The sequence below is a fragment of the Petromyzon marinus genome, chromosome 35, assembly GCF_048934315.1.
Source record: "Petromyzon marinus isolate PM22_M1 ecotype Great Lakes invasive population chromosome 35, UKy_Petmar_22M1.pri1.0, whole genome shotgun sequence".
NCBI lineage: Eukaryota > Metazoa > Chordata > Hyperoartia > Petromyzontiformes > Petromyzontidae > Petromyzon > Petromyzon marinus.
This window is the reverse complement of record NC_133701.1, coordinates 9,958,386-9,971,605: the sequence shown is the minus strand read 5'-3', so window position 1 is coordinate 9,971,605 and position 13,220 is coordinate 9,958,386. Positions and strand designations below refer to the sequence as shown.

General features: G+C 50.5%; 1 protein-coding gene across 1 annotated transcript in view; it reads left to right on the top strand.

The window, feature by feature from the left end:
- LOC116948944 (excitatory amino acid transporter 3-like) overlaps positions 1-13,220 on the top strand; it is a 54,362-nt gene that overhangs the window by 20,672 nt on the left and 20,470 nt on the right. The window contains exons 3-8 of the mRNA XM_032966246.2: positions 443-535; positions 2,390-2,504; positions 4,379-4,421; positions 5,601-5,717; positions 10,237-10,427; positions 12,121-12,228. Coding sequence (XP_032822137.1) covers positions 443-535; positions 2,390-2,504; positions 4,379-4,421; positions 5,601-5,717; positions 10,237-10,427; positions 12,121-12,228 — 667 coding nt within the window. The remainder of the gene's footprint in view (positions 1-442; positions 536-2,389; positions 2,505-4,378; positions 4,422-5,600; positions 5,718-10,236; positions 10,428-12,120; positions 12,229-13,220) is intronic.

Below are 13,220 nucleotides of genomic sequence, written 5' to 3'. Positions count from 1 at the left end.
TGGTGATTGGCATAATTGAGTTCCTGGTGGATGGAGAGACGTACGTTAAATAATAACAACATTGACAATACTAAATTAACCCTTACAGACATCTCGCTTTAAGAGACGTCTGTAAGTTGCGGGGTGGGTCTCCCGTTCACCGCTAAATTTAGGAACATGCAGGCGGCTCAGCGTTCATTTAATTTAGAGAGGCGGAGCGCCGTTGTTTTTAAAGACATTGTACTCACCGCAGATAACCATAGCTACACGACCGCACTCTACGATGGCTGGCGCCAGATTGTGCCACACACCCTCCCGCATGGCCCTGTGGGAGCCTCGGTACCAATACAGTTATCTTATTTTAGTTTTTCGTCCTGTTTTGTTTTGATGACGTACGTCAGCGGAACGGGAAAGGGTTAATAGGTAACTGTTGTGTCCTCCTCTCTCTCTTTATCTGTCGCAGGATTGGCGTCTCTGGATTCCAATGTTTCAGGGAAGATTGGTGGGCTCGCGGTGGCTTACTACCTGAGTACCACCGTTCTGGCTGTCCTATTGGGTATGCATATCCAGTAACACACACACACACAGACATACTGATACACACATATGCACATAGAAATTCACACGCACGGACATACACTGATAGAGACAGACACATACACAGCCATACTCAAATACGCAGACAGAGACTAAGAAACCTCGTATAGTCCTTAACAGGTTGTTGGCGTGAGTGCTGTTAGCGAGCACCTATTAAGGCTGGTACGTGGCACACGTCACACAAGGAGATGGTGTGACTGCACCACGCCCGGCCGCCTTTGTCTCACCAGTGTCTATACACAAAAAAAGCAAGTGCTGTTAGCGAGCACCAATGAAGACACGGCACGGCACACAAGGGGGTGGGTGGCTCACACCATGCGCAGCCACTTTTGTCTTCCCAATGGCAATCTTTAAACACCGCACCAGGCACTCATTTGAGGCTGAATCGACCTAGGGGATGCCCGGGACTAGTTCAAATAATCGTCATAGGTGTTGGCCGTGACCGGGAGTTGAACTCGAGTCGCTGCGATTGTAGCCACTCCCCTCGCACATGCTCACAAAGATCCCACACATAGGACGACAGACTGTCGAGGCAAGCGCTGTTCACTTATGAAGGCCGACACGGCACACGAGGAGGTGGGGGGTGGCCATTTAGTTCCATTTAGTTCCATTTATTTTGGTATAGCCCTGTGAGCCATTCGGCTCTTGAATCGGGTGCAACCGCAACAAAACAAAAAACAAAAACACGAACAAGAAAAACATCTTAAAGTGACTATGTGACTGTGCAAACAGAAAATCCAGTAAAAAAAACATCAAAATATTCCTTAAATAGCTCCGTACACCAACTCTGTGTGCAAAAATCCCAGTGGGATGCAAGTCAAACAACAACAACCACAAGACAACTAAGATTAAGGCCATCAGTCCAACTCCGTACTACAATAAACAAAAACATGGCCAAAACCAAAAAAACGTTTTCGAAATCACCAAAATAAAAGCCATAAATGCAATGTAACAGTGATCATAGGGACCGAATTTTTTTAACAATAAACTACATAAATAACATGTAACACCAAACCCTAGAGCCATATTTTAGGCCGCTGAATTGCAGTGGAAGCTAGGGGTGTACAACTCCAGAACCACCCCTGGCCGCCCTTGTCTCTCCGGTGCCGATACACATTGCACCGGGTACTCATTTAAGACTGAGTCGACCTATGAGAGGCTCCCGACCGGTTTAGATGTCACCAGCCAATGATGTTAGCTGTGAGCGGAAATCGAACTCGGGTTGCGGGGCTCTTAGCGCAGTGCACTAACCACTGCCACTCCGCTGCTCTAGATACAATGTTACGCATTGCATAATGTGAGTGAAGTATGTGCTTTTTTCACGGGTTGAGAGGAGGGAGCGATGACTAATTTACATAAATACTGCACAATCTGTCATGTTAATGATGGGGCAGGCTGCATGTCTCTCACAGGGGCTATTGTTTGTCTCGGGGCATTGATCCGGCGGGCTGAGCGGATGCACTGCGGCTAGCGCGCCGCACTGATAGCCCAGCGACCGATGGCGATGCCTTCATTTGGCAGTGAATCGTGGCTGATGATGATGACGATGATTGGGATGGAGATGGAAGAAGGGCAAAGAGGTAATTTAATGTTCAACAGGGAGAGTTTATCACCATGGGGGAGCGGTGGCACAGTGGCTATCGCACCGCGCTGTGTTCCCCGGTGACCTGAGCTGACCGATACGGCTTGGGGAGGTTTCCACCCAGCATCGGATTGGGATGGTGGCGCCGGTACCGGGAGTCGTAGCGGCATCGCACCGTCCCCTGCGACGAGGGGCACCGCCCCTTTTGTGTAAAGCTCGGTTGCCCGACAGGGATCGCACTGGTGCTGCTCATCAAGCCCGGCGTGTCGCAGAGCACCGACGAGATCGACCGCACCGGGTCGACCCCCAACGCCACCACGGTGGACACCCTGCTCGACCTCGTCAGGTCGGCAATCGAGTTGTCGTCATCGTCGTCATCGTCGTCGTCGTCGTCGTCGTCGTTGATTGTGTCATACTCGGCAGCAGCATCACCATCGTCACTGTCATCATCAACACGCCTTGTGATCACCATGATTCGTTTGTCATCATCGTCATCATTGATACGTCCATACATCCCGATTAACATGAGTCTGTGAACTGTAAACTATTATTGTTAAAGGCAGAAACGTACTCTAAACGAATATTGATTTTAAATATGTAGTGAAAAACCACAGGACCCAGAGAAAAATCCACATTACCACGCACGTTCCAAGTATACAACAGGCATCGCGTTGGGATCAAACCCACGACCTCCTGTATACCAGGCAAGCTAGTTAACATCTCACCACCGCATCTAAAATTGTTGTTGTCATCATCTGTCCATCGCCACAAAACCATCAACATGACCATTATTCGCATCATCAACATCATCACCGCTACCACTATCAGTGGTAGCTGCAGCATTGCTAGGCACAGCAGCAGAATGATGCTCTTTTATCCTCATTATGTTCCACTTATCCACTCTCTTGCTCCTCACAGTCATCACGTCCTTAAGGCATAATTCACGGGAGCCTGGCCGTGTTGTGTCATTTTTATCGTCCAGTTGCAGCGTTTGAACAGTGCACACAGCCCGTTGTCATGGGAACAGACTGTTGTTCCCCTGCTATGAGAATGTGGAATTTCCACCGTTGGCCTATGGCCACCAGCAGAGATTTGCACGACCCAATTACTTGTTTGAGCAGGGAGACCAATCGACCTAAAGCCAATATTATAACCGCAACCACGCAATGAGAAACCCACGCCTTCCTCGATAGAGGTGTACAGGACTGCAGTATAATGCATCGTAATTATTGGCGGTTTTGGTATTCGTCAACTTTATTCTTATAGCACGAAGATCTCACAAAGGAGCTATGTTTCCGCATACAGGCGTAGCCTGGCAATAGGAGGGAAGGCAATATTGCGATGTGGTTTTACCCAATTAAGTAATTTTTTTTTCAAATTTGGCGATGGCCTGCTCTCTTGTAAAATGAAACATCACGGGATCGTTGAAGTCCTCCGTGAAGCAGACGGTGCGTATGTGTCCCAGAGAGTAATCCTCCACTTTTTTTTATGTTCTCGGCCAAAACGTGTTTGGAGAAAAGTTAAAAACCTCCACCTCGCGGAATTATCCGATCCTCATATTGGTCACGTGCGCAACTTCCCCCCCCGGTCGTGATGCGGCGTTGAGGGGGGGCGGGGGGCGGGGGGGGGCCCTAGGAATCGCGTCGCCACGGCGAGCTGGTTCACAGCGGCGGTGTCCGCGACGACGGCAGGGCCCCCATCTGGAGGATCGTCCGTTTGCTCGTCCTCCTTTGAAATCCTCTACTCGTTTCTCCACCCCGGTGGCGAGCGACAGGGCTTCTTCCGTCCACCAGTGTGTCGTCTCCGGAGACGCTGTTTCGTTGAATGTCGCCCACCGGTCAGGAGCTCGCTGGCGGCTCTGCTTTAGTTCTTTTTTTTCGTGACTTGCTTCTCCATTTCTACGCCGTCGTGGCGACTGGTCGTTTGCGGGGCCCGTTTTGGAGGAATATTTTGGGGAAGCTACGCAAAAAGAAAGTTCATTCTTACGGCGCCGCAAAAAAGTTTGATCGTTCACCGGTGGGAATATTATTATGTGGGACATTACTTCGTGGGTAACTGTCGTCTTCCGGTGAATGCACCGGGCAGTATTAGCCAAGGGCGGACGTGAGGTTCAAGCCGGGAAACCGCCACCACCCACTCCCCCCCCCACCCCCCGTCGGTGATTCTCAAATGGGTTAAATAAAGGAGGTGGAGTCGCTAAATGTCACCGTTGTTTTGCAGGAATATGTTTCCAGAGAACTTGGTGCAGGCCTGTTTTCAGCAGGTAAGGCCTCCCCCCCGCCCCCCCGCCCCCTATCATCATCACATCTCGCCACACGCTTCGTGTTCAGCATGAGGTCAATGTGTTCGGCAAACACGCAAATAGTCAAATGGCTCCTTTTGCTCAAGCGCGTGAAAAATAATAAAAACTTAAACGGTTGCTCGACAAGGTGAGAGGTCATTCATAGGCGGTGGCAAATATTCACGCGTATGAAAGGACCAAATATTGTTTTCACTTGCATATTAATTTCTGTTTAAATAAACGTTACATAAACAAACGTTTAAAATAATAATAATACGGTTTTAGAGAATTAAATGGGGGTCACAAGACATCTAAACCACGCTGTAGCCTATATATTATTTATTTCAACCACCGTAACACACTCAGCCCCAACCAGATCCACCCATCATCTACCTCTAGACCTGTATGTGTGTTGAACTTCTTTCACGCCGTACGTAACCAACTGTGCCAATCGGAGGGTGCAGACTACCCCTGAGCCCCATCATTACCCACCTCGACTGTGATGTTACATCTCTACGCGTACGCACTGCGTATGGGCGTGGGTCCCACGCGAGTACGTGGGCAGTGCCAGCGTGTTTAAAGATTGAAAGTTGGTCAACTCTACGCGTTCCTGCGGGGCGGAGGATGGCGGGGGGGGGCGGTGTTGATCTTGGCGACCCCGGCGACCCCGGCGACCCCGGCGACCCCATCCCCATGTCACTCCAGCGGTCCACCCTCGTGTAGGACCGGGCAAGCGCGTCACCTTCAGCTTGTATACCTTGTCCTGGGGGAGCGGTGGTGCAGCGGTTAGCGCGCTACGCTACGAACCCGGCGATCCGGTTTTCGATTCCCGCTCATGGTCAACACCGGCGAGGATTATCTGAATCGTTCCTGGGCCTCCCCTAAGTCGGCTCAGCCTCAATTGAGTACCTGGTGTGGTGTGAACAAACATCGCCACTGGTGAGACAAAGGCGGTCAGGCGTGCTGGCGGACACCCACCCACCCCCTCGTGTGCCGTGCCGGCCTTCATAGGTGCCGCTCGCTAACAGCGCTTGCCCCAACAGCCTGTTACAGGCTGTTGCCCCAACAGTCTGTAACAGCCTGTAACAGGCTGTTGCCCCAACAGTCTGTAACAGGCTGTACGAGGATCTTCGTCTCTGTCTTTGCGCCGTGACCTTTCAGTACAGGACGCGGCGCTCGGAGATCGACCCCGAGGTCGTGATCGTCAACTCGACGGCGTCGCCCGTGACCACCACCCTCTCCATGGCGCTCTCCACGCTCGCCGAGCAACTTGGCCAGGTGGGGAACCCCCCCATCCCCCCACCCACCCCCCCACCCACCCCCTTACCCACCCCCCACCCACCTCCCTTCCCCCACCCCCCGCGAGCCGCGCACCGCAGTTCGGCGCTAATGGCAATCCGGTGCCAAAGGTCACCGTCAAGGTCATTGTGTCACCGAGACCAGGTCCAGAATCGGAATATGTATACTGGAGGAATCAGATGAGCTATGAAGCTCTTTCTCACAGATGTCCAGTAGGGGCGGGTCCACGCTCGCTGGGCAGCTGCTCGCTCGGCGCTAATGGCAATCCGGTGCCAAAGGTCACGGTCAAGGTCAATGTGTCACCATGGCCAATGCCGTTGCTGAGACCGCACCTCGCCATCAGCTGCTTGCTTCTACTACGATACTGCAGCTGTTGCTGCACCTGCCCTCCAAGGTCCGCTTCTACAGTCTCATCATCACCACCACCGTCTGGCTTTAGGTCTTCCCCTTGTTACTCAGGTGGCACGTGCTTCAAGGGCTACTCTTACAGTCATCTCATCATCGCCATTCAGATGAAGGTCTTCTTCTTCTTCTTAGTTTGCTGAGCTAATGTGCCGCTACAACATGCGCATGCATGTTGAACTTATTTAGCTAATTACTGCACACGCGGTCCCAGTTAGGTCGATCATCTTTTTTCTAAGATCGAGTTTCCGGATTCGTGGGAGTTCAACAGCGGTTATCCATACGCAGAGATTTGCGTTACATTTTCGCGATTCGTAAATGATTTGCTTTTTTTTTTATACGCTCGCCGTTTGATGAATGCATCGTGGGCATAATATCGATGTTAATCAATGATAATGGAGCGCCGTGTCGCGTGCCGCAGAATTGATGAAGGATGCATAAATGAGTTTTGACAAAGCGCCTTATCTGCGGTGACGTGACTTGGCATCCGTTTGCGTCCACATGGCCACTGGTGAGGTAGAAAAATCGCTCGCCTTGCCTCGTTCGCTTTACGTCTGCAAAATCAATGGGTGCGTGAATGATCTGTGTCTGATGTTTATTTTATATTATCGGAGGGTTTTTTTTGCTCTACGCGGCCCAGTGATGTGAGGAATGAGCTTATGGATTTTGACATAACCCAAGTACGCTGGGTGTCTCACACGGCGGCTATTGGTTTTCTCGGACCATTGATCGAGCATCTCACAGAGCCGAGGTTTAAGCCCTGGGCCCGGGTGCCTCTCTGACATAGCCAACACGATTTATGATGATGATGATGACGATGGTGATGATTTATTGATCACCATGATGACAATTATGACATCATGATGACATTTGTGTTCATTGATTGGTGGTGATGATGAATAATTGAATGATAGTAGTGAAGATCTCGATTTAAAGCTTTCGTGACTGCAAGGATTCATCTTCTTGGTTCTTTTGGTAAAGTCACCACGTAGAAGAATGATAATTATTTTATTATTTTATTCTCATTCTACGTGACTTCACCGAAAGAACCAAGAAGCTAGTGAAGATCAATTTGAGGATGTTTTATTAATCATGGGAATGGAGTTATGGCACAGCGGTTAGCACTGCACTGCACTATAGAGGCCAGCAACATGAGTTTGAATTTGGGCCATGGCCAACATCAGTTGTGACTGATATCTTAACCAGTCCTGGTCGCATTATAACCAGGGACGGAGCCAGGGGGGGTGACAGGGGCGACATTCTGCTGTATAAGTGTACGACACTCGGTCTGGCGGACTCCGTGCAGCTGCATTGTCAGAGCGTGTCCGCCAACCGATGGCGTCTGGTTCAACAGCCTGACTCTCTAATCATTCTTGAAATTGACATTTGTTGAATGTCACCCCGGCCTGAGATCCTGGCTCCGCCCCTGATAACCAACTCCCATTGCGGTCAGGCCTTCATCCAGCAGTGGATTGACAAAGGGGTTTAAATAATAATCACTACTATAAAACTCTAGGCCACTTTCATGAGTTCAATGATTCCAAAGATCACAATTGCAATGGACAACTGATGTTTTTTTTTACGTGGACAGATTGGTCCCTTCCATAGTAATGTGGCATTTCAACCCAAAATTTCTCGCGGCTGCAAATCCAGAGGAGCATCTCCCCACTGTAAATTTTGGACCCCACGTGTTTTTTGCAAGCGTGCGTGCATTTGATCACCGTTGCATGCGCTGCGTTCTATTGGCCTTGTATTTATTGTGCTCGTGGGCACCATGTTGATGCAACGACCTCGCCATTCGGAGTCTGACCGTGTAACACGGTTGTTTATGGATTGTTTCGTGCAGGGCTCTTTTTGTGTGCCGTACCCAGGTGTCTACGGTGTAAACCAGGTCCCCTTCATTGGCAAATGGCCATTGAATGCCCAACGGATTTTATCCGTGCCACGATAAAACCTCATAACAGTCAGGCGAGGAGGAGCAGCCGTCCGCGTCTGACTTACCGCAATGGCCGTGGAAGGCGTAATAGAGAGTTAACGTGCGAGCGGGTTCACGTGCGAGCGTGTTCACGTGCGAGTAGGTTCACGTGCGAGCGGGTTCACGTGCGAGTGTGTTCACGTGCGAGCGGGTTCACGTGCGAGCGGGTTCACGTGTGGGTTCACGCGCGAGTGTGTTCACGTGCGAGTAGGTTCACGTGCGAGTGGGTTCACGTGCGAGTAGGTTCACGTGCGAGTGTGTTCACGTGCGAGTGGGTTCACATGCGAGCGTGTTCACGTGCGAGTAGGTTCACGTGTGAGTGGGTTCACGTGCGAGCGGGTTCACGTGCGAGTGTGTTCACGTGTGAGTGTGTTCACGTGCGAGTGTGTTCACGTGCGAGCGGGTTCACGTGCGAGCGTGTTCACGTGCGAGCGTGTTCACGTGCGAGTGAAACGTGCGTGTCCTGTTAGCGAGCAGCACCTATGAAGGCCGGCACGGCACACGAGGGGGTGGGTGTTCAGCACCTCGCCCGGCCGCCTCTGTCTCCCCAGTGGCGATGTTTACACACCGCACCAGCCACTCTTTTGAGGCAGAGTCGACCTAGGGGAGGCCCAGGACCGGTTCAGTTAATCGCTATCACCGGTGTTGGCCCTGAGTGGAAAATGGAACTCGGGTGGCGGTTCGCAGTGCGAGCAGGGCCTAGCGCCACGCGCTGCAGCCTGCTGTCCGCTCTCTCGCCTGCCGCTCGCATCACACTCGGCGGTAGCCAATCAGGAAAATAACCGACGGTGGCCTTCCTACATCCGCCACCCCCAAACGGCGTACGTGAACAAAAATAATAATTTGCATAGCCTCAATGTATACGTGCTGTGTTTTGTATAATGCGTGGATTGGCTCTACCTGGGTCATCCTGCCCCCTTCCCCGACACCACCACCCCCCCCCCCCCTCAATTAACCCAGTTAATCGAGAAATGACTGCACAAGTCCTTAGGTCCCTACGTAAGTCTGTGGGTCGATGTAAGTCGGCCGAGTGGCGTTTGAACCTCGCCTGAACACGCCTTTAGTCTCGCTTGCTATTCATTCTCTCAGTCGGCGGCTATACGCCTTGCTCTTTCCTCGCCTTGGCCAACGAACTACTAATTCATTTATTTTGTGGTGTACTGCGCATTGAGTACCTTGCAGAAATATGCTTTATTAATGCATTTTATTAATACTATTATTACCCTTTGGTCCTTTCGATAAAGTCACGTAGGTGTAAAATAAAATATATCACGGCGTTTCGATCGCAACACAACAAGCGGTCGTCCTCGGGCGGGAAAACATAATCCAGCAGTGGAACAGCTGAACCAGCGAGAGAGCAGCTACAACAAGGAGGTTATAGACGTGGCGATGGGCAAGCAAGCGGAGTCTGAGCTGGAAAGGAATTCCATCCACGGACGCAAGCACCTCAGTTGTGTTAATGGGGGAGATTAAGGAGAGAGGGATTAGGCAGGGAGATTAGCATGAATGAGTTTCCGTCGCCGCATAAGAGTATCATGCTCCATATGCGCACAGCAGCAGCGTTAATGAGAGATTAGCATCATGAGAATGTAAATCCAAATTACGTGAGCATGAGAGTGCAATCCAAAGGGCGTGTGAGCCCACGTGACTTTACCGAAAGAACCAAAGAGTATGGATTCCTGCAGTCACGAAAGCTTCAAATCAAGTACTATTATTACCGTGTAAGTTTCTGGAGACCCGACTGAGACCCGTTAACTCACTGCCCTTGATAATCCCGTTTCAATCACGCGCGTCAGAAACCCTCATTAGCCACCAGAGATTAAGCAGGCAATTTGATACCTGGTTTCGAACCTGGGCCTTCGGCCATGCTTGCTAAGCTTCTCGGATCTCTGAGTCACCCGGCCACCTCAAACTAAAAGGGGGGTTGTGGGGGTGCGGAGGGGGGGGGGCCTTACCGACTCATTGCAACAACAAGAACAATGATTTGACTTCCATCTTGCCGCCCTGCACCACCACCACACATCACCTGGATATCTGTCCAAACAAAAAAAAAGAGCTTCATAGCTCATCGGATTTCTCCAGGGTAAATAATGATTCTGATTCCCCCCACGCCTCGCCCAGAATGTGACGGTGATCAAGGAGTTCCGTCTGACGGGAGAATATTCCTCGGGCATCAACGTGCTGGGCCTCATCGTGTTCTGCGTGGCGTTCGGCTCCGTGATTCGCCGCATGGGTCCCAGCGGGGAGATCCTGGCCGCCTTCTTCGACGCGCTCAATGAAGCGACGATGCGAATCGTCGCCATCATCATGTGGTGAGCGCACACAGCGGGGGGGGGGGGCGGATTGGTGGACGGGTGAGTGGGTGGGCAGGTTGGTGGGTGGGTAGGGGGATGGGCGGGTTTGTGGGCGGGCGGATTGGTGGACGGGTGAGTGGGTGGGCAGGTTGGTGGGTGGGTAGGGACCGAGCGAGTGGGGGGATGGGCGGGTTTGTGGGCGGGTGGATTGGTGGGCGAGCGAACAAGCCAAGGGTGGCATGCGTCCTCATGATAGGTGGACATTGAAACGATTATGAATATGTATGGGGAAAGTGTCGATTCTAACATTCCACTGACAGATACCAGTCTCCTCAAAATACAATCACTATTAACCCACAAATTATTTTCTATTCGCCCAAGAGGGATGATGGGCCGAGGTTATCTCTATCCGGCATGTGAATCTGTGACCTATCAAGCTATGTGGTCACAGCGTTGTCCGCACATATTAAAGCGATCGCACGTTCTGACGTTAAGTCCGGTTCGTGGTCATGAAGTCATTCACCCGATCACTCCCTCCCCTTCCACCCCCACCCCATCCCCTCCACCTGGGGGTTTATCAACAACAAAAAGTCAGAGTGCCTTCCTGCTGAGATGACTTATAGCCCTGAGCCAGTGGCGGAAATTCCACATTCCCACGGTGGGGGATGAGTGCATCCGTAGGATAACCGCTGTCTTTTGATTTGCACATAAAGTAGTATCAATTTTATGCACGCATTAGCGTAAACGTGGATTTCAATTGAATCGTTAATTATCACTTGCCTGTCGCTTTCACTGTTGTTGCGCTCCTACGTTCAGCTACATGCCAACCTCAATTTCCTTGGAGACGATCGTCACGATCCGTCTCATATGTTCCGCCAGCCTCATTCTGTCCCGTTGGTCTAATTCCGCCTTGTCCGCTCACAACACGTCCAGCGTTTCCAGCGTCAAACCACGCAGGGCAGATGCGCGAATCCGGGCAACCTCCGTTCAAATTCCTAACTCATCCCAACACACGTTTGTGTACTCTTTGGTTCTATTCGGTAAAGTCACGTAGGTGAAAAATAAAATAACAAAAGTGTCAATTCTAACACGCACGTTCTGACGTTATTTTTTACCTACGTGACTTTACCGAATAGAACCAAAGAGTATGGATACTTGCAGTCACGAAAGCTTCAAGTCTACACGTTTGCGTGTTCCCGCTCTCCTCGTGGTCACGTGGATTTTTTTTCCGGGTTCTCCGCTTTTTTCTCGCCACATTTGGAATCAACGTCACGCATTGAGAGTATTTGCCTGCTTTAAATTTCCACGTGACGGTAAGCCACTTCGTTGAGCTGTCATTTGTGGCCAGGTCACTTTGGAAAAAGAGCTCTATAGCTTAGTGGGTCTTACCTGGTAAAATGAAAAAAAATAATATTGTTTAGTTTTTGTAATAGTAACTAGTAATAAACATATTGAGGCATAATTTCTGGCTGTTATTTCTAGTTTAAGAAAATGTGGCTTATTTAGGCGTTCGGTAGAGAGCTGCCATGCCGAAATAAAGAGATACGTAGTGACCCACACCTCCTCAAGTTCCTGAAGCGTGCTGCCACACTCGTGGCACCTGCCCCACACACGCAGATTTGATGCCACCCACCCTTCACGACCGTAATCGCGCTCACTTATCGAATTATTCCCACTTGTGCCTCTCGCGTTGATTGGCTGTGCTGCTCAGGTACATGCCCATCGGAATCTTCTTCCTGGTTGCCGGAAAAATTATGGAAGTGGACGACTGGGAAATCTTCCGGAAGCTTGGCCTCTACATGGCGACGGTGCTGTCCGGGTACGGAACAAGAAAGTCCCCGAGTTCGATCCCTGACCGTGATGTAAACCTGCGTGTGGTGCTGGCTACCCACCTCTCCATGTGCCGTGCCGGCCTTCATAGGTGCTCGCTGGCAACACTTGCCCCGACAGTCTGTCAAGGCTACAGTGAGGGAAAAAAGTATTTGATCCCCTGCTGATTTTGTACGTTTGCCCACTGACGAAGAAATGATCAGTCTATAATTTTAATGGTAGGTTTATTTGAACAGTGAGAGACAGAATAACAACAAAACAATCCGGAAAAACGCATGTAAAAAATGTTATAAATTGATTTGCATTTTAATGAGGGAAGTAAGTATTTGACCCCCTCTCAATCAGAAAGATTTCTGGCTCCCAGGTGTCTTTTATACAGGTAACGAGCTGAGATTAGGAGCGCACTCTTAAAGGGAGTGCTCCTAATCTCAGCTTGTTACCTGTATAAAAGACACCTGTCCACAGAAGCAATCAATCAATTAGATTCCAAACTCTCCACCATGGCCAAGACCAAAGAGCTCTCCAAGGATGTCAGGGACAAGATTGTAGACCTACACAAGGCTGGAATGGGCTACAAGACCATTGCCAAGCAGCTTGGTGAGAAGGTGACAACAGTTGGTGCGATTTTTCGCAAATGGAAGAAACACAAAAGAACTGTCAATCTCCCTCAGCCTGGGGCTCCATGCAAGATCTCACCTCGTGGAGTTGCAATGATCATGAGAACGGTGAGGAATCAGCCCAGAAGTACACGGGAGGATCTTGTCAATGATCTCAAGGCAGCTGGGACCATAGTCACCAAGAAAACAATTGGTAACACACTACGCCGTGAAGGACTGAAATCCTGCAGCACCCGCAAGGTCCCCCTGCTCAAGAAAGCACATATACATGCCCGTCTGAAGTTTGCCAATGAACATCTTAATGATTCAGAGGACAACTGGGTGATAGTGTTGTGGTCAGATGAGACCAAAATGGAGCTCTTTG